Raw genomic sequence first — 26,078 nt, 5'->3', positions numbered from 1 at the left:
ACAACAACACCCGCTGTGTGATGATGTATCAAAACAGACTGCAGAACAATTTTTGCTCTTTGTTCATGTGTCAGTGCAGGGTCCTGCACAGTACCTGCTGCATGTGAGTGTTGGTGAGCCGATGCAGCAGTTTGTCAGTGCAGGGCCCAGGTTACCACCATCTGATGAGTGCGCACCAGTGTACCACCATCTGATGAGTGCGCACCAGTGTACCACCATCTGATGAGTGCGCACCAGTGTACCACCATCTGATGAGTGTGTCCCTGCTAAAGCATCACCTGCTCCTCAGGCTGTCAGCTCCTGCAGCTGCTGCGGCGCTCTTCTCTTCATCGGTTGTGTTTTGCTCCGTCAGCCCCGTCATCTCTGAAATGTTACACTTCTCCATCACCACCATTTCAATTTCTGCAAGAGAGCAACGCAAGAAGAGCTGCTTTTCTTCATGGGCACGCGACATCAGATCAGACACACACGACTTGCTCTATCCAAAACATTTTGCAGCTCATCTCTCTTAGTTCAAGCTTCTTAACCTATGTAAAGACTATTCTGGGACACTGGAGCCACAGTGTGCACAGCATGGAACCGAGACCTTCACACAGCAACTAGTTGCATGGATATTTACTCAGTATATGGGAAAAATGTTAAAATCGCAGCTAATGAAAGAGCTGAAAGGACCCTATTAGAGTCCTGAAGGACTACAGTATGAAAAGAAAGATAAATAAAAAAGTGGAAAACCAGGACAGCTAAAGCTCAGGGTAGAAAATGAATTTAGTAAAATGGGTTCTAGGCAAAACGCCCCACGCCTCCTGTTAGGTCCTGCAACTTTGCAGGAGCTGAAGTAACTGAATGGTCTGCACACTACTTTAGCCAAAGCACTCACATCCCACACTTTGAAGAATTGATTTCTGGGAGGGGGAGGGTCACATAGCTATATAATTAAATAACCACTATGCCGGAAAAAAAAATCAAATACAAAGCTAAGGAATATCATATAGTGTTAATGTTACATCAGCACTGAATATCTAGTCCGTTTTATATAATCAGTAGAGCAGGCCAGGGGGCAGAAGGTCATTCAGCACAGTGCTACTCACCTTCTGTTTCGCCACTGGTCTTGCTGCCCTTTGAACTCTCAGGGCCTTTAGCTTTATCAGGTTCTTCCTGTGCTTCCTCGGGACCTTTCTCTTCCTCCTCTTCCTCGCCTACATTCTTGTAGTTGGGTCTTTTCTGGAGTCTCTTTCTTCCTCTTTGTCGATTAATTTCCAAGGACTGCTCCAAGCTCTCGGCAGGCTTTGTGAAACGGCGGATACTACTGTTTGACTTGTTGGACAAGAAAGACAAATGAAGCGTCGTTTAGGCGCTCACTTTTACATGATATTTCCGTTTTCTCGTGAAAGAAACTCTGTTGATGGGGTAACCAGTCATGTTCTCGTGCAGCAGAATATAAAAATCACAAAATACAGCAAAAACTTGCACTCTTCAAATTTCAGCTACCGAAAAGAATTACTTAGCATAGAGTTTTGCAAACCAAAGTCATTTCAGACATATTCAAATGACTGTCCATTTTGATATGTCCCCACAGTACAATTAACCATGTCATGCTTTAATAAAACCTAACTTACTGTAAATAAGCAAGGCTACAACATAATCCTGTTGTACACTACCTAGAATATGGTCAGGAGTATTTTATAAGCCAAATGACCAAAATTAACCTAATGGTGCTTTGAGGTTTTTTTTATTTCTGAATTGCAAAAATTAAATACTGTATGGATTTAAATATGGATTTCCAACGTATCTACAGGGAGCACAGTGATGCAGTCTAGAAATATTTAGAGTGTTAAGTCGGTTCACTCTTAAAGCCAACTAACCAATTAACATTTCCACTGCACCACCTTAGATCCATGTGGACATGGTTAAAAAGAATGCCAAACCACCAAATTGTTGGAGGAAATGGTGGTTTCTGATTGCTGAGAAAGTATACCAAGTGCTAAACAATCCCAAATATACATTTCATACTGTAAGATTTTTTTTTTTATAACCTGCAGCTCCTGGTTAAGAGCCTAATTGCCACTTGCAAAAAGAAGACAAGGTGCAAGACACTCGGGGTTTAGCACAAGATGCTTTCCATCAGAAAGTTTCCCTTCATCTCTTATTCAAAACACTTAGAAGCTTTCAAATTTTTGTTTCTCTATTTTCTCCACCTCCATATAGATTAACATTCTTTAAAAGATGTTACTTTTCAAAACCGCTTTCAGCATTAGATATGGGCCTTTAAAAACTTTTGCAGTTTTGAAGGACGTGGTGAAACAATATTCAGAGGAAAGCCAAACGTTTTGACAATGGCCAATCCTAAATCAATTTGGAAATGGCATTGTTAGGTCTGATCCCAGCTTGGAGCCTCAGTGGCCGAAAAGCGGACTGCAAGTTTAACTCTCCCACAGAGCAGTGGTTTGACTAGATTATATCCTCTCCACCCTCCTTATCCTTCTTCATTTCCATCATGCTTATACATAGTGATCACAATCAATTTCGTATCCAAAGCTGAACAGATAAACACTCTTCTCAGAAGACTCATTTTTTTATCAGGTCCCTTCACCATGCTCTCCAGTATTCTCAGAATTACAACAATACCAACACCTTTGATCAAAGAGATTTCCTCTTCATTGAAAGGCTACTCTTTCTAGGAACCCATTGCCAACAATACATCAAAATACAGAGAAACCAACCAAGAGATTCTACACTCTTCCAAAAGCACACGAAGAAATGACTACTGTGTGATAATTCAACAAACAGCAGGCCCATGCCATTTTTAGTACAGTTACATATCTTTCTCAAATCAAACTGTTTCTTTCTACGAGCTGAAATGTTGAAATAGTTCATTAGTTTTAAAAAAATGCATCCCTACAGAAAAACAGACACATTTTTGTGTCAGCACCTCAAAAAAAGCAAACCCTGCATTAGTAACCTTCTAAAGAAAATGATTTAATCACTTTCACGTTTTTGTACAGCATGTACATTAGCTGTTCATGCATTCGGGTATCTAACAAGACTACACTGACAATTGAAATTCTCTGAAAGAATTAGTCATTTTGGGGAAAAAAAGCCTGAGCAAAATGCCATGGAAAGCAATAAATCCTTGTCTTCAAGCTGGGAGAAGACGAGCAAGAATGTACTTGTGAAAAGCACATAGGTCAGGCTACTGTACATCACACCATTTACACATTTACTACAACATCAATGTCTACTTCTTGTATACTTGGAGAATCAATATTAATGTAACTATATGAAACATCTAACTTAGACCAATTCCAGAAATCATCACCACCAGCATGGTACGTGTATAATCAATTTGATATTGGTGATATTGGTGGCACTCTGGACATAACGTGGTCGGCATTTAAAACGTTTTGGAAAAGTGAAAGGAAAGACAATGGCAGGGATTTCGTCACGTGTTAATTCAGGATGGCTTGAGTCCAGCTTGAAGCAGTGTAAGTGGCATCAGATGGTACTGAGCCACCCTGCACTGCGACCACATCGGAGACGCCCCAACATCACTACAAACGCAAACCGACAAACCAACCTTAAGTCAGCTGAGACTCAAAAGGGAGTGCCAGAACCCAACATACCCCCTGAATACATCATAAAACTGTCAAGACAAAGCTTTAGGGCACTGCCTTGTGGAAAATTTTGTATCCACCGCTGGTGTCGTTTCTCTCCACTGTGCTCTCTGCCATATTTAATTTTTAATTTCACGGTGGTAAACATGGTGTCACCTGGCTCATATTTATATTACAGAGCCTCTGGAATTCAAATATGACTAAACTGATGCAGATCATTAACTGTCAGACTTAAGCCTGCTTAAGCAGCATTACACTGGTAACTGTAGGCGCAGAGACTAATGTCAGTGTCAGCTGTTAGGTTTGGTGGAAACAGGCTTATACAAATGCAATTACTTCACTTCTGCGCCTAGTGTTTGACTACATTCATGAGCAGGTCATAACTGAGGCTCAAAGAAGGCCAAACTATTTATTCTTGACTGGCAATATCTGAAAGCCTGTTTCGGATGTCTAAAGAATACTGGTGGGAGGAAGAAATGGCGACACTAAACATACGCGCCAAACAGCTGTTTAACATTAAAAAAAACAATTTTCTGGACAAAAACAAACTTCAAGAGTTAAAATAATACTGCTCGTTCCTGAATAAGATTTTTTTTTTCAAAACCTCCGATCGCTTACTGCTTCTGCCTTTTACTCTGCCCATTTTTGCTGTATCTAATTATTATAATTCATGGGAATTGCTTATGGTTATACAATGAGAAGAGATAATGGAGATAATGTTGTAATAAAGCCACAGGTAGAGAAGAGTGTGGGAGTACTGTCTGTTGTCATGTTATTGTAAGTAGCTTTCACTTCTTTCAGACTTTCCCTCTTATGCAAAAGAGCTGCAAGCTGAGGTGTTACTGGCACATATAACCTGGTGCAGTCTGGGGCTCACCTTTGCAATAGGCCAAGGCAGGAGATGGTGCAAGATAAAACCCGATTAGCAGTTGTTTTTGTGCTCCCCTCCCATGCGAAAATAACATTTTTAAACCTTCGATACAAGACTAATAAACCACACTTAACAGAAAATGATGCTATCCCCCTGGATAACAGATATGAGTGAAAGTAAGTCTGGTTTCTGTTTTTTTTTTAATGCACTTCTGGGACCTTTACAGCACACTAACCCCCACGCTGCCACCATCTGGATTCCAAATAAATAAAACATAGAACAGAATCTTGAGGTTTCTGTATAACAGAAGGTCCGCATCACATCAGTGTAGCCAACAGAGAAAACCCCATGACCCCATGAAAAACCATGAGCTCAGGCGCTGCGTCAACGAGCCAACTACACCATCCTGTCCGAGAAACAAAATTCACCCTGATTCTCACACTGAACTCCAACATGCACACAGGTCCCCTCCTCAAGAATGGGCAGCACATCAACATGGTGGTCTGTGCTACTGACTTACAGCTCAGGCTCACTGCCGACACCTGGGGACACAGCTGTATGGTGTTTGCATGCTTTTCCTTTGCTCACAAGAGTTTAGCTCTCTCCAATTTCCACTGATTAGCTATTTAAAATTGTCCCTTCCTGGGGGGGTGGGGTCGGTAAATTTCAGATCTGCGGAAGTTTGTTTCAAAAACAACTAGTAGTGGGTGTACAGAGAAACCAAACGACAGGACAAATGGAGCTTGACATATCAAATGCCTGTCTTATCTACAGCATTTCTGATTTTCTGATCTCAGATTGCGCTACCTTCCGAGAACTTAAAATAAACTAATTACGAGCACATGAATAAGCCAAACCATGCAATGCCTACAATTAAATCCATGCCCCTGTTTCGTCTCCTCCTATATTCAGAGAAATGGGCAATTGCGGTCAAGACAGATATGGACCACCTGCCCACTCCACTTTCTTGAAAAACAAAATGCTTAGCTTTAGCACTTAAGTGGGAAAGAGGGGAAATTAACAAATATCTTAAGCCCAAAATAACTTTGCTATACATACAGGCATATATTTATCACCACCACAGCTAATTATCTGGTTACTAGTCACGCCTCCTGCAGCCTCCCATACAGTAAGTCTATCTAGAAGCAGCGAGACCACAAAACATTTTTTTAAAAAAGAAAGGAAACTGTTGAAGAAAAGCATTCAAACAAATGATTTATTCCCTTTCTGGAATCGGGAATGAAAGTTCTGTACAAACCCTGGACACAATGGAGACTTTTCACTGTCAGCAGACCTGCTCCTCAGGATCATTAGAAGTAGAATTCACAATCAGATTAATTCTGACGGATCGGGGTATAATATAATTCAGGTGGATCAGGAAGCAAGAGCAAGCTCAGCTGAAATATTACAACAAAGCCAAGGAGCAAAATATGCATCATTCTGATTTCTACTCCCATGACTAAAAACATTTACAGCACAAACGACTTAGACCTGCTACGTTCTCATAAATTAAGAATGACTGAGAAACTAGAGTTCAGCAAAGACTAAATGAAAAACATTCATTTTTCTACATAAAATAACCTAACATCTTGCACGCTCATGTCAGCTTGCACTAATTCTGTCACCTCAACCAGAATATACCTGATGATATAGCGTTTGCTTTGATATCAGAGAAGAGCTATCTGGTTTAAGTGTGTGTGCACTCTGCTGGTAAAACACAGCGACATCCGCAAGCTTCTCAGCTGTTACGGGAAAGAGAAAGTAGGTTAAAAGACTGACAAACCCGCTGCAGGTATTATTATACCACATCTGCACTTGACAGGAAACAACTGCCAATCCCCTGCCTTTCTGGAAGGAAATGGAAACCATAGTTTAGCCAGAGTTAAATAAAACTCCCTGCTTGCACACGTACAACAAGAGGAAGAATCCTTAAAATAAAAAGAAATGATAGGACACAAGCAGCAATGTACTGAATACGGGGGTCAACAGCTCTTCAGCTAATGTGTCTTTGCAAGGCAGCAATGTTAAAAGTTTGTCAAAGTGGAAATCTGGTGCACAACAAAAGTAAAAAATAAACTAGCAAAGCACACTATGACGTTTTATAAGAAATGTGTCCTCTAAAACATCTCCATAATATCAAAAGGCTTGCCTCCTGAGCCACAGAAGATCCTCTCCTTTTAGATACAAGGATAGACACTTTTACTATCACATCACTCCCTACAGTACCTGCCTTTAACTTTATTTAAAGGAATACATTTTCTACATTTAAGTATTCTACATTTTCATTTGCACCCAATTATTCTACACTTTCAACATTTCAGATATTGTCCGATTAGATGGTAAAAAGAGCATTTCATTCCATAAACTCCACTCATTGGGGAAAATTAGTATTAATACTTGAAAAAACTCAACATGGAGGAAAGCTCCCACTTTGACTTTCAGTTCCTCTTATAAGAGGTAAAGGAAAACTGTAATGATCATAAGTGTAAACAGTTTGAACGCAATGAACTCAGAAAGGATAGGAGCTGGAAACAGCATCAGCTAGATTCCACGAAAAAACCATTTTCAAGCACAACGTATTCTCCTTTCAGCAAAAAGCTAGGCCTTACTACAGTGTAGTAATCGCCGCATGTATCACTAGCACTCAAGATATATTCTTACGTCTGCATTCCTTTCTGGTCTGGTTTGATTTTTCTTTGGCATCTGTAACTCATTATGAACTGGAATTCTGTCATTATCAACTACTATAATTTCAAACAAAAGTGTTTCAGAGAACAATTCTGCACGTTGCTACATGAAATATGTGCGCCAGTACTGATTAAATAAAGCCCAGATGTTGACAAAACACGTTGAAGGGTTTAAAAAAAATCGTGTACGTCCACATATACCTTCCTTGACGGGCCATCTGAACTACATCCTTATGATAAACAAAATGGAAACACCAATGTAAATTAACTTAATACAATCTACCAGCGTCTGGAATTCTACAACAGGGATACAGAACCATTCTTCCATGAGGTCAATCAACCCCTGTCTGTCTAAACATACACAACGTGGTCTCAGATGTCATTCCAGAATATCTCATAAATGCTTGATTGGATTCAGACCTTGAGACTGAAATGGCCATAAAATATGGATAACATCAGTGTGTTTTGCCCCGTGGTTTAACGAACCACTTACTCTTGTGGATGGAAACATTATCCTATCAGAGAACTCCACAGAGAGAAATACCCTAGTCGGATTGGCATCAGATGTGATGCCATTATCAGGTGTGATGAGTGATTTGTGCACTGTGCTCTGTGGATGGGGCCATTACACCTCCAGGCATGAAAGACATGCTGTAACAAAGGGTGAAGAACTCAATACCATTAAGCTGAACTGGCATGGCCTTCTAAGGAAATGAGTGCACCCTGTCTATGCCAGGAAAAATGCTTTCCACAACATTTTGGGACCACCAGAACTCTTCACTGTTGGCACTCGGAGGCCAGCAGAGTTCTTTAGGTTGGCACGCTTGCCATTGCCTGCTTGTCGAGAACGTGGTGAAGGAAGATTCATCTGAACGTACCATGTCTTTCCACTGCTTGGTGGCCAAGTGCTTCTGCTCTTCGCACCACTGGACTCACAAATGTGCACTGCTACTGTAGGTATGATGAGCAGTTTGTGCACTGCAACCTGGCTATGGTGTTCTGCACCATGGAGCTCTCTTTTGAGAACTTTGCCGTCAGCTGATCAGCAGTTGCTCGCCTGTCTGGCTTTGCAATTTGAAATAAACGGATATCATTATCCTTTTTGCAGTTCCAGCCACTGTTGCCTTGTGCTGCTGATGTCCTCTCCTTAAGAGTTCCCAATGACATCATCTTGGACACTGTTGCTTATGAAGCATCACAAGTTGAGATGTCTGCGGTACTGAACCTCTTAACAATAGTTATCATAGTTATCCACTAACTACATATTTCCCCACCCCTACCGAGTACTGGTGTTTCACTGAAGACGACAGAAAAAAAGCAAACAAAAAGGATTCAACTGAAGTACCGATCAAAAGGAAATGAAAAAAAGGAAACGAACCTATACCTAGAATCAAACTACATATAATTGGACTAAGAAGCAGAACTTCTGTAGGAGCAGCTGCAATAGAAAAAGGAAGAAAGCCTGTTTCACGCCATATCATACACAGCTGAGCTCGGCATTTACAATAAGCAGAGGGGATACAGTTTCTCAGAAACACATTGCCACGTGCTTCTACTTTAATTAGCAACCCTGACTACAAACACCTTCATCTTGCGTTCAAACAAAGAGAACACAGATACCATGTTGGTCAAATCAATGCACCACGCAGAAGAGCATATCTGTATACTTTAGAATAACATGTTGCAGTGATAAATCACTGAAAACATACAAGAACCCAGTGACATCCTTGTTAGAGATACATCTGCCCAAGGAGAAGAGTCAATTTCATACATGTGTGGTCACTAATAAACATGACTCCTGCAATCTAAGACAAGTTCTCAAAGTCTCACAAATAACGTGAAGAAGTTCTTCTATCACAGAACAATTCTTTCACAACTTTCTTACTGGAAATCTGGTGAGAGAGGTTATGATGACACTGAAAAAGTGAAAAGGCAGGAAAGCTGTTATTTTCACCTGCAAAATAATTGTACATTCCAGTAGGGGGCAGTAAAGTTTAGTGTCCCATTTCAATCTCAAATCCATGTTTTAAAGTTTGTGTTAATTCGGATTTAAAGTAATTTAGGGAATAGGTCTAACAAAATAAAAATCAACTGCCTGCTGAAAAAAAAAACAAGAAAAACAAAGAAACATGTCTATAACAACCAACCCACAGCTTTCACAAACTCCCACATACTGTACTGAGTCCTTCACACTGTCTGGGCTGATTGTCACTTCAAAGAAGTATTTGTCTAAACGCAACTGCTCACATCACCAGTGAAAATGTCAGAAAACACACAGCTTGAAAAATTAAAGTGATTTACATAAATACATTTCTAACTCTTTTAGACGTCTTATTGGTCAAAAAAAAACATTCTAAGGTAAAAAAAGTGCCTTTGTCTGAATTTGTAGAAAAAAAGATGAAAAAAAGACTAAAATAAAAGTTCAGGGAAGTCATTCAAAATCTGACAGCCCTTAAGAACAGGTCTCTTGTGCAGCCTGTTGGTTCTGTTGCTTAACACAGTACTGACAGAACAACAAGAGGGCTAGCAGTGACCTGTAGCCTATATGCACAATGAAGGAGAGAGAGAACTTTCTCGTTAGTAAATCGTCACACTTGAGTATCACCGAGCCAGGCTCCCTCCTATAAACCCACAGCACTCACACATTTCCAAACTTTACACTTTAGTCTTTAGTGACACCTAGCCTTCTTAGGGGAAATACAGACTAATGATGAGGGATATTTTCCCCTATAAAACTCAATTTAGAGTCCAGTCTGATTTCTGCAATGCTACAAGCAAAAGGAGCTTCACAAAGCGCTTGAAACCACTTAAGTATTTTGAATTAATTAATTTAACATTTCAATAGTGATTCATTCTCTCAAGAAAAATAACTACTACTAAAAACAATAATAATGAAAATGCTTTAAAATATTTTACTAACAAACATTAATCTCTCAATATGAACTAAAACTTTTCCTATGAATCCATTTAAGCTAATGAAAAGGAGAAAAAAAAACAGTAAGTTAATATAGTTAGGTTGGCCTGAACTCTTTTCTAAAACTGTTTCAGATGATTCTCTAGTTATGTACTAAAGGGGGGCTTTGTTCTAGTGTTGATCTGTCTGTCCACATCTTGTGGAGAACTCATGCATGCAAAATGATCTCTAATAATCATTTTACAGAAGCCTGTCTATGTTCATACATCAAATTCTTAATCAAATTTGCCCTGGTGTGATTGTGTGCACGTCTGTGCATGTCATGCGATGAACTGGCATCCTGTCCCGGGAGTATCCGGCCTTGCACCCATTGTTTCCCAGGAAATGCTCCGGGCCATCGTGACTCTGAATTCGATAAGCTGTTCTTGATCTCCATTTGAATATGTAATTTGCAGACATAGAAGCAATCAAAATACATTTGTGTCATTGCTGTCATGAAGATGTCTGGAAAACCCATTGTAAGCTATCTAAAGAAATATTCGCAAAAAGGTCCGTAAAAAAAAAAAAATCAATGGTAAGCATATAGTAGAAAAGATTTGATTTCAATGCTGTTAACAGCTGCCTTCTGATAGTGCAGAATTAAGTATAATTAAAGTGCATTATCTCCCAATTTATTTTTGAGTTGTACAATTGAAAGATAACTAGAATCGAACACAAAATACAGTTATTTGTTTATTGTTTCGTTTATTTCTGGTCACTACCGTTTCCAATACTTTGTATATAAGCGTATACTGTATACTCCACTGCCTAATAATTGAGATTGAATTAAACTCATAGTTGACTCCATATATAGTGGGTCAAACAATAATAAGATTAACTAATAGGTTTATTCCATGCTGAAAAAAGAAGAAAGAAAACAACATTTCGGCCGTGGAGCCTTCTTCAGGTGTGAGCTCAAACGTTGAAAACGTATTTTCTTTCTTTTTTTTTTTCCCAGCACGGAATAAACCTATTACTTGTTCCTTTGTAGCCTACGCATGCTGACGCAGCTACCCACCTGAAATAATGAGATTACGTTTTTTCATTTTGAATTGCATTTGCATCATCAAAATAATGTTACAAAGTACAACAAATTGACATCCTTGAACACAAATCACATATAATCCACAGAACATGACTGCTTGCATTTAAACAGCAGTAACTTGCTGACCAGTCAGTAGCTGATTAGAACCCACACATTTTACGTCAACTGAGTTGCATTTGGAAAATACCTTCAGCCATTAGGAAAAGCTCATTTAATTTGGAAAGCTTTATTAGAGAAGAGAGAATTGTGGGGATCCAGTTACTCACACAGCTCTTTTGCGCAGCTTGCTCTGCTTGGACCGAGAACACTGACAGATCACCGTTCAGAATGACATCAGCCAAGGAACTGACCAGTGGTTGGTAGTGTATTATAAGAAACACCTACAAGACAAATAAGTAGCATTTTCTTGTGTCTATCCATATTTACAAAAATATAGAGAGAATATAAAATATTAAAGTTAGTCATGTTACTTTAATACTATATTTAGATTATATTATGGGCATCATGAGAACTGGACCAATTTAGCTAGGCCCATAATTTAAGTGTACTTAAAACACAGGCATGCACTAGTTCCAGTTGTATAACAGCTATGAACAGAGGCTTATTTATATTAAAGTTGAGACCTGCATGGGCATGAATGGAGTAAATATAGGGTTTTCACTTAATTACATTTCAGACAGGTAAACATAATTGTGGGTAGATCTATAAAGACACTGACTTTCACGAACAAGAATAATGAAAATTTCAAAGTACCTGTGACAGGAGGTACAGAGACACCTGGGGGCTTATCTTTCGATCTTCTGACTGAAAGACAAGATGAACTGAAGTCATTTTACACGTCTTTTTTTCCTTCTTCCTCACTACACGTCGTGCGAGCTAAGCTTTAGCGCAAAAACACTGACAGCACAGTGGACTGTAATGACCAAGCTTAACACCAGGAATAAAGTTTGGGATGCCTCCCCGGCTCAAACAGAAACCCACTTATGCTGCACTACAATGTCTTAACAGCTGCTTTTTTGCATTGCTATTGCCAAGTTGCCATATGCTGTGGTTCATAAAAGTACCTGTCTAAAAAAAAAAAAATATTTTCATGCTGGTGGAAAGCTGAACAAAATCAGAAACATCTGTAGCCACATACAAATACTGGCAAAGCATGCACCACTGAAGACAGTACGCTTTCAATACAATAAAAGGAAATATGTGCAACTGAACTTCAAATGCCTAGTATTGTACATAAAGACCCTTAATGATATCTATACTTTCTTACATTACTGGTTCAAAGTTAAAAAATTGAGTGGTCGATCCCAACACTACTAAAAGAACAACATTGACAAACTATTGAAGATATTTTAAAACAATTTATACCCCGGTATTTTTAAAATAATCTAAATAACGAATCAACAGACTTAACAAGGATTCCAAGGAAAGCCTGTAAAACAATTTGGCAACACAAAAGTGACTGGCATATTTGTGTCCATGAGATTCACAAAATAATTTTAACCCCCCAGAATTCTGAAACGAATAAATCAAGAGTAAATTGATTGCAATAAAAAATTCTGTTTTTTCAGCTATTAACAGACGACTCCCGTTATATATAGAAAAGCGAATATCATGAGCTGTGGTGTACATTCAATTTAATATCAACATCAAATCTTAAATGTGATGTAAGTCAATAAACGCAAACGGGTCATATTTGCATCACGTATTGCAATTTTATTTCTGCACCTCTGCACACACTGAAATCTTTCTGAATACCGAATTACTGCACTGTATTAAATAAGACTAAGACTAGACGTTCAGAAAGGTCCTGGGGTATAAAGTTTTAAAAATAATATATAAAAGCAGCTACAAGTAATTGATGTGTTGGAAGAAGAACATAGCACCAAACAATGAAACCAACAAAGCAAGTGTGAAATAATGCCAGCATTCACCTGTGAGAGCTGTTTTGTTGAGAGATGAAGAAAAGGACAGGGGGCGTGTCTGGATACCAATGGGAGAGGCTTGGCCTAGACACCATGAGATGATCACACAATAATATTACATTTCTGTCACGTCTCTGCTACCCAGAGACTGTGGAACACAGGCAGTATACCCAACTTTTCTCGTAAATGAAACACATCAAACAAGATCAAAGTGCCTTGCACGCAAAGAGACCATGTCGCCTACCTGCTCGTGATTAACCAGCGAGTAGACGTACAGAGGCAGAAAAAGTCTGTTGAGCAGGTGGTCTGTCAACACGTCGTTCAGGAACTCGCAGTTTATGATCAAGATGTCATTAAGATAGTGTAGGTGGTCTAGGTGCTCCGCTACAAGGTCACTGAGCTTTCCTCTATTCCTGTGCCTGAGGACAAAAATAGTCATTTGGAACTGTCCAGCAAACAGGCAATTTGCAATATAAATTACATATATAAGCAAACATACATTCAGGAATATAAATCTGCACATGTACTGAAGGATAGACATAATCACAATGCTTCAGCAGCTGCCAGCCTGCTCTTCAGATTTGGCCTATAGACACAGGTCTTTAAAACACACTGCAGTGAAACAAAACTAAAAAATTCCCTGTGCATTTCTGGCAGACTGAACAACTAACCAATAAAATAAGGCTAACAAAATCACCTTCCCCATTCAGTTTCTTGCCCTGCATCTCCACTGATAAATAAATCACCCGTTAAGAACAAATGATTACGCTTTGCTTTCAAAGTATTCTTTTATAACATATCAATCCATTGCCCAGATTTGAAAAGGGAACAGAAATCATTTCAGTGGTAACACTGACATCTAGTGGGCATCATGAAAATCCTCGGTTCGCACTCTAAAGAGATATATGAGCAAATATTGCCTTTAGTAGCAAACAAAAAGAGATAATTAATAATTCTGGACACTCCACTCAAAGTGCTTTACAGGTAATGGGGATCCCCTCCACCACCACCAATGTGCAGCCCCACCTGGATGATGCGACGGCAGCCATAGAGCGCCAGAACGCTCACCACACACCAGCTCTCAGTGGGGAGGAGAGCAGAGTAATGAAGCCAATTTATAGAGGGGGATTGTTAGGAGGCCATGATTGATAAAGGCCGATGGGGAAATTTGGCCAGGATGCCGGGGTTACACCCCTACTCTTTTCGAGAAACGCCCTGGGATTTTTAATGACCACAGAGAGTCAGGACCTCGGTTTTACGTCTCATCCGAAGGACGGCGCCTGTTTATAGTATAGTATCCCCGTCACTACACTGGGGCATTAGGACCCACACAGATCACTAACTGGCCCCATTAACGCCTCTTCCAGCAGCAACCTTAGTTTTTCCCAGGAGGTCTCCCATCCAGGTACTGACCAGGCTCACACCTGCTTAGCTTCAGTAAGTTGCCAGTTGTGAGTTGCAGGGTGATATGGCTGCTGGCTAGAGGTGACACCCAAAACTGCACTTATGCTGTTCTTATCAGTCCAACAGTACAATCTGGAGTTTTGAGAGATTATATGAAGAGGACAAAGGTTATAAATGAAAGGAAGCCACTGGGCCCATCTAGGTTTATTTTCTTACTCTTCATCGGTCTGCACACACTTGTCCAGCTCGATCACATGGCTGCCAATGAACCACACCAGGTTGGAGAAGTAGGGGACCGCGGTCTTGTCTCGGATGTAGTGAAGCATGTGCTGATTATCCACTGGGCAGAGGAACAATAATCCAGTTACACACGGCGTTTTTAACCAGTCCACAACGAGCACAGATTGCAGCAAACAGAGATTTAGGGCTTGATTAAGAAAACTAAAAACCTGCTCGAGGACGTTTGCCACAAGGACTCGGTAATGACACTAGCTAAATCTACAGGTGTTTTTCAGGAATTTAGGGGAAGTTCTATTCTGCAATCACTAAACCTCATGCTGGGTTGCACGAAAATGACGAGATATAAACATGAGGCTGGACACATCAAACTACAAAGCGGACGCTGGCAGGCTGGAAACAGGATCAGTGTATCCAGTGGCAGGCAGAGACTTAGCTCCGTAAGAGCTCATATACAACCAGAAGGGGAACCTTCATGAGTCTAGGATTTACAGTTCCTCTCCACACCAAGGGATCTCCAATATCAAGCACCAGATATACAGGTGCTTCAAAAATATCTAACACTGCTCAAAGAGAACAGAAAGACTTTTTGATCTTTAGAAGTACCGAAGGCTTTGGCCCATATTGTGCCGAACTTACTCGGCTCTGAAGAAAATGGCATTTCTTATGCTTGTCGTGCTCTAAACGGTATCTGATTTGACATATTAAATACTGCATCAACAAAAAAAGGCATGCAGCACAGAAAACAACAAAAAATGTTGAAGAGTTCCAAGTTTGGCCAACTTACATGACACTGGATTAAGGCACACGGGAATCACCGTTGAGAGAGGAACAAGAACAGATACTGAGTTAATAGGATTAGGGACTGAGCCACTGAAGCATCTTCCTATTGGGGTGCTATCCTTACTAAGGGCAGAGAGAAAAGAGCCAGAGGCAGCTGGAACAAGAAATCAGCCAACACACATTAAAGGACGAAGCGTCTTCAGGGTTAATGACAACCTGCACTGTTCCGGATGTATTTCACTCCGTTACTTATACGCCCCTCCAGCTCACACTGGACACATGAAATTTCTCAATTTTCCCAATGCACTTCATTGATTAAGTATGCAAATTGATTAAAGCTGTGTTTTGGGGGTGGGCCACTTTCGAAAACAAGATCTTTACCACATTTAAAAATGTAAGGCCCATACTAAAAAAAACAACTAAGGTTCTGCTATTTAAGATGAATTTTTAAAACCCCAAATCATTGACAGAATGAAAAGACTGAGACTGCTGGAAGATTGCATATGCTTAGCTACTATGAAACTAATCAGCACTTCTGCCTAGAGACATATCTCATTACATTATATATATAAATTGTAACTATTACAGATCACAGCTCAACTGTCCAGAATAGAATATTGGAATATGTCTAGCTTTGGTAAATGACAAACATTTTGTGAAATAAGATAAAGGCACATAAAACACAACAAAGGTTTATACAAGAGTCAAAAAAGGGACACATCCCAGTGCTGAATACCACTCTCACATTTTCATTGTTATGATTAGTAATGACATGGAAAACAGGTACAGTGTAACAACAGAACATACTGTCACCCAATTTTTAAAAACATTTTCTGGCATTTTATGAATGAAATCTTTGAGTATTCTGGCATTTAAAGTACAAGACATCACTGACACAGTCTCTGTAATTTTTTTTTCAATTAAGGCTAAGCTAGGCTAAAAAGATGCACTTATCTATTTATATTCTGCTCAGTATCTAAAGTCAAATAACGCACTATTATTTGCCTGTGAAAATGACTTAAACCAGAAGAGCTGACCCTAATACCTTCCTGTCTTACTCAATAACTATGTGATAGAGAACAAATCTGCTTGTGAATGTTTGCATGAAATGGTATCATGTTAGTCAATATAATTATGTTAGTTGTGTACTGACAGTGTTACACTGTAACTCACAGAACATGCATTACTTGTTCTTTTTTTACCACATCATGAAGTTGATTAAACAACACAGGTGTTTTTCTAGAAAATGGTAAACCGACAATAAAACATTAGATATCGCTCCCTTCCCTCGACAGGCAATGGGGTGGACTGCTATCCTGGGCATCCCAATTCAGCCAAGTCGTTCTTTTCATCACTTTACCCCCCACTCGGGAAATATTTTAAAAAAACCGAGTGAAACCCTGTAAAATGAGAATGGATTACCTCTTTATCACTGAGGCACAAGGGCTCACACACCAGTTTGAGAGCTTCAAAAAGAAGAGCAAGGAAGAAGAGGAGGAGGAGAAAGCAGCAGCAGGTGGAGGGCATTCAAAAATTAGCATTTGAGGGTCCTGGACTCACCTTTGTAAACGTTAAGGGTGATTGTCCTGACAGCAATTCTCACCATGCTCTCTGGGTGGTTGAAAAATTTAATGGCCTCCGTGTACAGGGCAAAATCATTAGTGTGCTGGAAGTATGGGAGACAGAGACTGGGGATAAACAAGCACACACTGGACAGCAAGAGAAACTCAGAAAGAAATGTGCCGCAGGCTAGATTTGCTGTCCTCAACATTCCCACTACAAAAAGGAACTCTTACTATTACAACTTTAAAACCCCTCCACCCTCAGACTAAATTGTACCCTTGAAGTTTTTCCATTTTGGAAGCGTTTTGGACTTATTAATGCACATGTAGACCTACTGTGATTTTATTAACTGCATGCGGCGGCTCCCTTACATGCAAAGCTGCACCGAAACATTACTGTATATCGCGGGGAATTGTGTTAAAGCTTGTAAAATGAAAGTTCCTTTGTGCAAGGCGCCATCTAGGCAGCTTTTAATGGTACTGCAACTGAAACCACAAACACTTCTCCTTCAGCTAAGGCACAGTATAGCTCCTAACACTTCAGCAATGCATCACCACAATGAATTGAGCATGAGGTTAAACAGTATTAATATTATATCACTGTGCATACGATATAATCCAGCTTCAATCATCAGAAAGATTACAAGGAAAATGAGTCTTATTGGGCATGCAAAGCAATTCAGAATTTTACAGCAACTCTACAGCTGGAAAGACGTACAATTCTCACACTTATAGGTTCACCTGACATTAAGGAAATGCTGGTTGCATCCAAAAGGCGAAGCAAATAGGACCATGCATGAAGGGTTCTGCCCTTCCAGAAACTGGAAAACCGCTGTTAGGTACGGTAATAGAACAAGCAGGTTCCCTCTTTGAGCACTTCAAAAGGAGTCCGCAGCCTGCAGCACACATCTCTTTTCGAGTAAAACTTGCATCCAGTTTCTCTTTATTCCCAGCATCACTAGCAGCTGCCGGTGGTGCCACAGGATAAAGACCAATATCTAAGTGCAGCCATTTACAGTACACCAATAACTTCACCCGATACACAGGCACCGGCAGCAGCTCAGTTAGTCAGACAGCCAAGGAGCAAAAACAAACACTTCAGTTATGGCAACACTGTCCTGTGCAGAAAGCCTTGGCCAGCTCAACTCAGCACAGGAAAACCTGTAGAGTCTACATGCACAAAAAAAAAAGGTCAAGGTGACAACGCATAAATGCAAAAAGTCAGCCAAATGCTCTCCCTGCTTTGTGTGCATTATAACACGATTCACCACCAACAATAAACGTTTTCACGTGAATATTACCAGCTTAAGTGTTTTCTTAATGTCTTAATCTGATGTCTTTACAGTACAGGAACAAGTAACCAGTATCCCCCCCGTCGGCAGTTCAACAGTTCTAATAGCCTTGTGTTTGAATATCAGTGGCATAAACTGTATCCACTTCCACTCCAATTTAGATTTTATCCTCAGCCAAAACTTTAGTTTAGTAAAGCCCCACAAACTGGAATCCTAAACAGGACATAAACTACAAATATTTTCATTACTGAAATTACTGATTTCATTACATCTTATTACTAAGTTAGCATTACTTAACTTTAGAATGAGCTTTTTTTCCCTCCTTGCATTTTCAGTCTCTCCCAGTGATGGTGTTTCATTGCAGTTACCCTGCTTGGCCTCTTACCTCATTATAGAAGAAGTGCACGGTGTGGTTATTGAGTTTCAGGGACAGGGTCTTCAAGAAGGAGATATAATAAGCCATAATCTCCTCATCAGAAAAATCAAACTTATGGACAATAATGGAGTTGACATGGTTGTTGGACAAGAGGTAATCTAAACAGAAAAATATACAAAAAGCATACACACCAAAAGTTACATCATGCATTCACAAGAAAGAGTCTAAAATGTTTAAACACTGCTGACAATAGATAGTTGAGAATTTCCCATTTATGGAAGCTTTTTTATACTCCGCCATATCAGGGAAGATTTATTTTTAAGCCATACTTACAAAGAGACGTCTCGTGGCTTATATTTTCAAAAAGTATATTCAGTGTCTGAAGGAGCTGAACACACACATAACGGCCAGACTTCTGTCGGAGGATATTCAGAAAGAAGGCAAACATATTCTTCTCCAAAAAGAAACTGAAAAAGAAAAATATAATCAAAACGGAGGATATGAAATTGTGACAAAGAGAAAGTTTAACTAGTTGCAAATAGATTTTTTTCCTTGAAGAAATGTGAAAATAATACCATTGAATGTAATGACACTCACAATATGCTGTATACAATAAACAGTTATGACAACCAATAAGCTCATACACTACAATAGGATGAAAAGCACAAAAGAGGTTGTAAATTCACAGAAGTTGCAATTTTAAAATTGAGTATTAGAAGAATATTTTGAGGGGTTTTGGTGGAAAACAAAGCAAATCTGAAACAAAAGGCACAGATCTCACTAAAATACAACAACAACATGCAAATCTAACAAAATCCAACTTGAAAGTGTCGGAAAAAGACAAAATTATGGAGAACATCACAAAGAATGTGAAAACAATAGGACATTTTTACACAACCTTCAATTGAATTTGCAACACTGAAGGCAACAGGCTTTAAATATTTGCAAACTAGTCTATTTGAAAATGCAAATAAGTTAGATGCTCTTCACTTAGAATATTGTTCCTAAGTTCCCTCCCCGTGTAACATGAAATAGGATTGTGGCTAGTATTTTATAAAATGCTTCTCCACCCACCAAATGAACAAAAGGTTGAAAAAGGTCAATCAAAAACATTTTAAAAATGAAAGAAAGCTTTGAAACGTTTGTAAATCCTCATGCTCACCTATAAGGCTTTACATGGCTTGGCACCTCAATACCTGTCTGAACTTTTATCGCCCTACTCCCCGCCTCGCAACCTCCGCTCTTCAAATTCTGCCCTCCTTACTGTCCCCCAAGCCCGTCTACATTGTATGGGCGACGGGGCCTTCTCCTGCTATGCCCCCAAGCTCTGGAACTCTTTGCCCAAGGATATTAGAGAGTCACCTTCTCTAAACTCCTTCAAATCCAGACTCAAAACCTTCTTCTTCAGAAAAGCCTTACTGAACTGGCTCCATTCTTCACCCCTCTGCTCTTCTTAATACCACCTTCCACGGTCTCCTCTATTGTTATTGTTGTATTGTTGTAATTATAATTGTGTCCTATCTTGTGAAATCTTCTTATTTATTGTTGTAGTCTTCTTATTTATTGTTATTGTCATCCTGTAAAGCGCTTTGAGAAGCCACCTTTAAAGTCGCTATATAAAATAAAGTTTATTATTATTATTAAACTACCTCCGGCAAACAGAGGGGAAAAAATAACTTTGTAAAATAAAAAAAGATGCAAGTAGACAAGTTTGAGAAAGCACTGTTCCTTTTCTTTTTTCATGTCTAAAAGCTGAAGCTATGCTTCAGCCCATCACTCAGTTTTCTGAGTATAGAAAATAACTTAAGCAGTCTGCTTAGAAAACTTACTCGAACACAGAGCTGTCATTCTGATCTCCCCAGATAAGAATTTCAGTAATAGACCGAATCGTTTCCACAAGCAGGTTCCTGTTGTGATCAGTCACTGTCGTGTTCTTAGTTAGGACATGGTACATATACCTGAGCAAGAGACAGAACAATGTGCAAAAAGATGTAAACAGAAGACTACAGGGAAAGAAAGATTTGCATGGCAGAAAAACAAATGCCTTTAAAATATATAGATATTTTATATTCATTAAATCATCTCGAGGTGCTCTAAATAAAACGGGAAAAGGCATCTATCACTACATGCAAGTGTGTTACTCGGGTTAGTGTTTAGGGACTTAAAGTTATGTTACAAATTTAGCTTTTTTAACTCAATGTTTACTCATACAAATAGACAGATACTAGAAAGTATTCAAAACATAACTTGAAAAGGAGCAACGCTTAAGATAAACAAACATTAACACTATTGACTCGTCACTTTATTCCTCCGCAGGCTGACATTGGATTTTAAAAACACACAGCAGTGTATCGCCTTTCTTACTTAGCAAAATATAAATATTAATCAAATAAGGCAAATAGAGCAGAGCTTTACACAATGTAACCAGACTCAGCATTGGTACTGAGCTTAAGACGGGTAAATATAAGTGTAAATATAAACGTAAACAGCAAGGAATTTGATCAAGTCACCGATAGCTAAGGCGAGGGAAGATCAGCTACAGACACCTGTAACTTATTTCAGAAATATACATTACAATAAAATGCACTACGGTTAAATACGGCGATCCCTCCTACAACTTCAAACGAAGCAGCTGGATATTGTAAGGAAAGGAACTATGAACACTCGGAAACTGAAGCTGCCACTTACTTCAGATGATCCAAAGAGTGAATGCTTTTCGATTTTCCCTGACCACCTCCCACCCAGCTTCGAGACCGGCCGAACATCGTCTTGTTGTTAATGTGCGTTATGCGTAGGGTTCTCAAATCAGTCCATAACCACCACTGTCAAAGCAAACGAAGCCAGAAAAAAATAAACAACACATCAACATTCGGAAATAACAGCAAACACTAAACCTCCCCTAACACTTCAGACGAACGACTAAAGAGCTGGAACAGGTACATCCGGGTTGCCCCCACTAAGCACCATGGAATTTGTAGTTTTTGTAAGTGTCGCTGGCGCCTTCACAAAGCGTAGCAGTAGCTTTTCACAAACTACAGCTTCCGGCGGTGCGTCGTCACATGAGGGTGACGTGAAGGTGCTGCTACGTTTAATTGTAAGCGACGCTTGATTTTTCATGAAAATAACAGCAGAGAGGCGGGAGGTCCAAGAATGAAAGCTACATTGGCCAATCAGAATATTGCATTGAGAGCAACTGACCAATGATAGATTAATCCTGCAGAACTCAGGCTTCCAAAAGTCCCGCAGAGGCAGCGTTGACGATACCATAATAATAGAAATTGATGAAGTCGTCTGAAAAGAGAGATTATTTAATAAACAGTGCAGTTTAACGTCTCTTTTTTACTCTAAAACGTTTGTAGATTAAAGTAACACAAATCGTAAATGATCCTGTGGGGGGGCAGTTTTAATTTGTGATGGTACGTCTGGATGCAGTGGTGTAAAACGGTTTGAAATCGCAGTTTTTGATTGAATCGCCGTTCATTCGGACTTTTAAGAGTGGAAAACCTCGGTGAAACGACAGGGTCTGCGCTACTGCCAGTGCCATCTGCATCGATTCTGTCCCTTCACCTATGCTTCAACAAGATCAACGCTGCTTTGGGGTCATTCGTTTGTTTTTTTTGAAGGGAGTTACTACGGTGTCGTACTGCAGACAGTGCTATGGACTCTCCAATGACTCCTCCATCTGATGCCTGCAGTGAGCGGTGTAAATCTTTGCCGACCACAGAGGTGGGGCTGCCTTCCTTCTCCGTCAGTGTCTGGCTGTAAGCACGCTCGTTGGCGATTCTATGAGCCTCTCGGTTTATGCTCAGCTAGATTCGGTGGAATCGCTATTTAATGAGCTTCCCTATATGTTTTATCTCGGCCTGTTTTTCGTGAACGTTTTGATCCTGTACTATGCTTTCTTAATGGAGTACATAGTCCTCAATGTTGGGATCGTTTTCCTGCCGGAGGATATGGACCAAGCGCTGGTAGACCTAGGAGTGCTCTCCGACCCGGGTTCAGTTCCTTACGACACCGACACAGAAATGGACGTCTTCGACGGATACCTGGACTGAATTCCGCAAAGGCCCATTTGCAGGGTTTTCGTACTACAGTATTTCCGGCGGAAAAGACTACGGTGTGTATCGATCAGGTGTGCCGGACCCGGAGAGGGTCTTATGTCTCCGAGATCATGGCGCGCAGGAGTCCTGAGATGAGGAGCAATCATCGAGGACTGAGTCTTAAAGAGTAAGTTGCTTAAACATCGCCTGTCTTAGAAGTCAAGCAAATGCATTTGCTTTTCTTGTTTCAGATACACGTGACGTTGCTGACTATAACAAGACCCAGTGTAGGCACTGGATGTAACCATACCAGTGTTTGTGTTGCTGTGAGTTAGGTGGGAAGTACTCATCCCCTAGGGACGAAAATAACATTGCTCAAGCCTCAAAACGTTCAGCAGCTGCATAATGGATGGCTTGGATATGTCAGGAGAAAATCAAGCTTGTCCAATTGAAGTAAAATACGCTAAGGATGAGTCATTTAGCTTTCGGATATTTGGTTTCTCCGTAGAGTGAACACCACAAATTCACTCGTTTGAAAGGTATATTACGTCCAACAGATTCCTTATACTAAACGCTGACCAGTGACCCCAGTTTGTCACCTTAGTGCTCCTAGTTCATGCCCCTGTGTTGCCAGCAAATTGCTGTGTATCAAGTTGCTCATATTCCTTTTGATTTGTCATGTGATTGAGTTGAGATGCAGAACTGAGAACTTTGTCATCAGTGACTCAGCAGAAGTGGTAGAAAATGGATTATTAACCCTCAGAACTTACATATCCAGATATAACGTATCATGTACCAAATTACTAATTTTGTGTCCTTGTCTTTTGGTTAAATTTGCCACATCATGGGTTTTTTGTGAAGAAGAACATAATCTGATAACCTCAGACCCAAGGGAGTTTTCTTTCTTTTAAGCTAAAGTGATACAATCTGTCTGTTCTCCCTCTCTGCAGGGTCACCATACTCACAGAGACTGGCCCTACCTAAGGAGCTGGATGTGACCTGTCTCCTCGATGCTGTTGCCTTGGATATACGAACTGCTTGGACAGTCTAATTCAGTAGTATCGCACTATGGAACACAAAAGCAATACAGGCAGCCAACGTGACACCGATGCGCTTTATCACCCTTCTGTCTGCAAAGCTGGAGAATTCCAGCCAGTGTTGAACATGCGTATCACCGATTTTTGTGATGCAGTTTGCACCCCCTTCACCATGTTCACGTTATTAATGGCAGCCCAATCGCATACAGTACAGTACATTTATTAAGTCCAAATAAAATCTGAATAAATGTACTGTACTCCGCTGTGGCATAAGGTCAGAAATACTCTTTATGATGGAGTGATGGGATATGAACGTACATTATAGGAAAAAGCAATCAAATGGCTGCTTCATTATATATATATAGCATATTGTTTTCCTTTATTACTGGGTTTAGTATTGATTCTCATGGTCTTTCTGACACAGCATTTTTATCGCATTGGCAGCAGATTTTCATTACATAGGGATTCTGTTTTAATTTCCCCTTTGGGTCTTACCTGCTTAGATTGCACTTTTTCCAGACGTAAAGTGCACACTGGCCAGGTATAATATCTCAGTGCACACCTTTCAGAGTTTTCTGAAACTGTTCTGGGTAAGTCTCTTACAAAATGTGGGGGATGTCGAAGAGAGTTTCGAGGGGGAATGTAAAGTCTTTGGCCTCATGAATTACTGTTGAATTAAAGGTTTGGTGAAGTTGGTACCTAGGAAGCAGAAAATCACTGTAAAAGATAGAACATTTCAGGACAGGACTGAAGTACATAAACTAAAAAATAATGACCTTCTCACCGGAAACTCTGTGACGTATCCCACACATCTTGGTGGTATGAACACCAGCATCTTTTGAGCTTTAAATTTGGCAAGTTTTTCACATGGAAAAATAACCAAAGCTGGTTTATAAATCTTGATCTTTATCTGTTGGCATGCAGAATTCTACAGTGTTACAACCATGTAAGTTTCAAAAGCTATGTTAAATACTAAGCTGTCCAATCATGACAAGAAGATATGGTCAAAAACAGTTTTTTTTCGGACATATGGGAGAACACTAAATGCTTATGTTTGAAGAGTTTATTCTATATATAGTTTTCTGCTCTCAAATCTCTCGCTCTCAAAAATGCTCTTACTTTTTTCTCCAGGTATTTTTGTCACTGAACCCTCAAATGGAATAGCACTTTTCTTATAACCTATACGTTGACTGATGTCTCATTTTAAGTCGTTAAATAAATAAAAGATGCTAAATAAAAGATGAATGAACACAGCAAGTGAATTCTTCTAGGATTAATCTTACTCTTGAGTTCTAACAGTTTTTTAATCAAAGATTGCAAAAGGGACAGAACCTTCTGTTTTTTATCCCAAGGCTCTTTCAGTTCATAACAATGATCTTTCTTGATATGGATCTCAAGCAAATTGTGTATTGAGCATGAAAAGAAACTTCTCTTATAACTACAGCAAATTTCTTAGCAGAAAATCTTTTTGTAGCAGTTGCACTGACATTGATAAATTCATTGCGCTGATTAACAGATTTCATTAGGAAGGCTCATCAACACGGGTTTGTCACAGATTATTCATTATTATTCTTATTTTTAATTTATATATTAATAATGATAAATCCTTAAACTTAAATAGCGCTTTACAGGTAATGGGAACTCCCCTCCACCACCACCAGTGAGCAGCCCCACCTGGATGATGTGACGGCAGCCATAGTGCACCAGTCACTCCCCACACACCAGCTCTCAGTGGGGAGGAGAACAGAGTGATGATGCCAATTCATAAATGGGGATTATTAGGAGGCCATGATCAGTAAACGCCAATGGGAAATTCAGTGAGGACACCAGGGTCACACCCCTGCTCTGTTCGTGAAACGCCCAGGTAGTAATGTTAATGACCACTGTGGGAAGCGGCACAGGCTGTACATCTGACACTTAATTGTATTGCTTACGACTTCCTGTGGAATTCTGTCCAATCGTTACTGTCCAGAATCTGGACAAGCAAGTGTCCACCCGCTGGTCTCTGAGCCCTAGACCTAGGCACATACTGTCCCAGCTTGTTGCACACGTGTTCAGTTCTGTTCCAGTTTGGGGAAATAGGGCTGCTAGGCCAGAACCTGTTCTCATATTGTAAGAACACCGTCATGAAACATGCCGCGTGGGGCTGTACCCTGCCCTGCTGTCTCACCCCGTTCGGAGAGGTGTACCTTTCCCATTCTCGACCAGAAAATGTAAACGGAAGCCTGCTGAAATATTTTCTTCACGGGTTTCTCATT

At 39.9% G+C, this 26,078-nt stretch overlaps 2 protein-coding genes across 9 annotated transcripts in view; one reads left to right on the top strand and one right to left on the bottom strand.

Moving 5' to 3' along the window:
• Window positions 1–21,701, bottom strand: part of clec16a (C-type lectin domain containing 16A) — a 54,158-nt gene extending 32,457 nt beyond the window's left edge. For 4 of the 8 annotated variants that reach the window (XM_088613081.1, XM_088613083.1, XM_088613087.1 and 1 more), the window contains exons 1-12: window positions 21,432–21,701; window positions 20,573–20,701; window positions 19,077–19,210; window positions 18,753–18,901; window positions 17,074–17,179; window positions 14,710–14,833; window positions 13,334–13,508; window positions 13,099–13,173; window positions 11,921–11,971; window positions 11,434–11,547; window positions 1,089–1,314; window positions 279–402 (exon numbers count right to left, since the gene is read on the bottom strand). In XM_088613081.1, coding sequence (XP_088469207.1) covers window positions 279–402; window positions 1,089–1,314; window positions 11,434–11,547; window positions 11,921–11,971; window positions 13,099–13,173; window positions 13,334–13,508; window positions 14,710–14,833; window positions 17,074–17,179; window positions 18,753–18,901; window positions 19,077–19,210; window positions 20,573–20,701; window positions 21,432–21,508 — 1,484 coding nt within the window. In that variant the 5' untranslated portion in view covers window positions 21,509–21,701. Of the gene's footprint in view, window positions 1–278; window positions 403–1,088; window positions 1,315–11,433; window positions 11,548–11,920; window positions 11,972–13,098; window positions 13,174–13,333; window positions 13,509–14,709; window positions 14,834–15,517; window positions 18,902–19,076; window positions 19,211–20,572; window positions 20,702–21,431 lie in introns of those variants that run through there. The other 4 variants (XM_088613082.1, XM_088613085.1, XM_088613086.1 and 1 more) reach the window with 3 other exon arrangements.
• Window positions 21,702–21,946: 245 nt separating this feature from the next.
• On the top strand, window positions 21,947–25,073 carry dexi (Dexi homolog (mouse)). Its single transcript, XM_088612285.1, has 2 exons — window positions 21,947–22,970; window positions 23,734–25,073. The coding sequence occupies exon 1, from the start codon at window positions 22,529–22,531 to the stop codon at window positions 22,796–22,798; it is 270 nt and encodes an 89-aa protein (XP_088468411.1). The 5' UTR covers window positions 21,947–22,528; the 3' UTR covers window positions 22,799–22,970; window positions 23,734–25,073.
• The last annotated feature ends 1,005 nt before the right edge of the window (window positions 25,074–26,078 follow it).

This window comes from Lepisosteus platostomus, chromosome 19 (assembly GCF_059453375.1).
Source record: "Lepisosteus platostomus isolate fLepPlt1 chromosome 19, fLepPlt1.hap1, whole genome shotgun sequence".
In the NCBI taxonomy this organism is placed as follows: Eukaryota; Metazoa; Chordata; class Actinopteri; order Semionotiformes; family Lepisosteidae; genus Lepisosteus; species Lepisosteus platostomus.
Note: the sequence above shows the minus strand (reverse complement) of the source record. Positions and strands in the feature narration are given on the sequence as shown.

Excerpts from the sequence above, each read along its gene's own strand:
- dexi (XM_088612285.1), top strand. The coding sequence starts at position 22,529 with ATGAGCCTCTCGGTTTATGCTCAGCTAGATTCGGTGGAATCGCTATTT.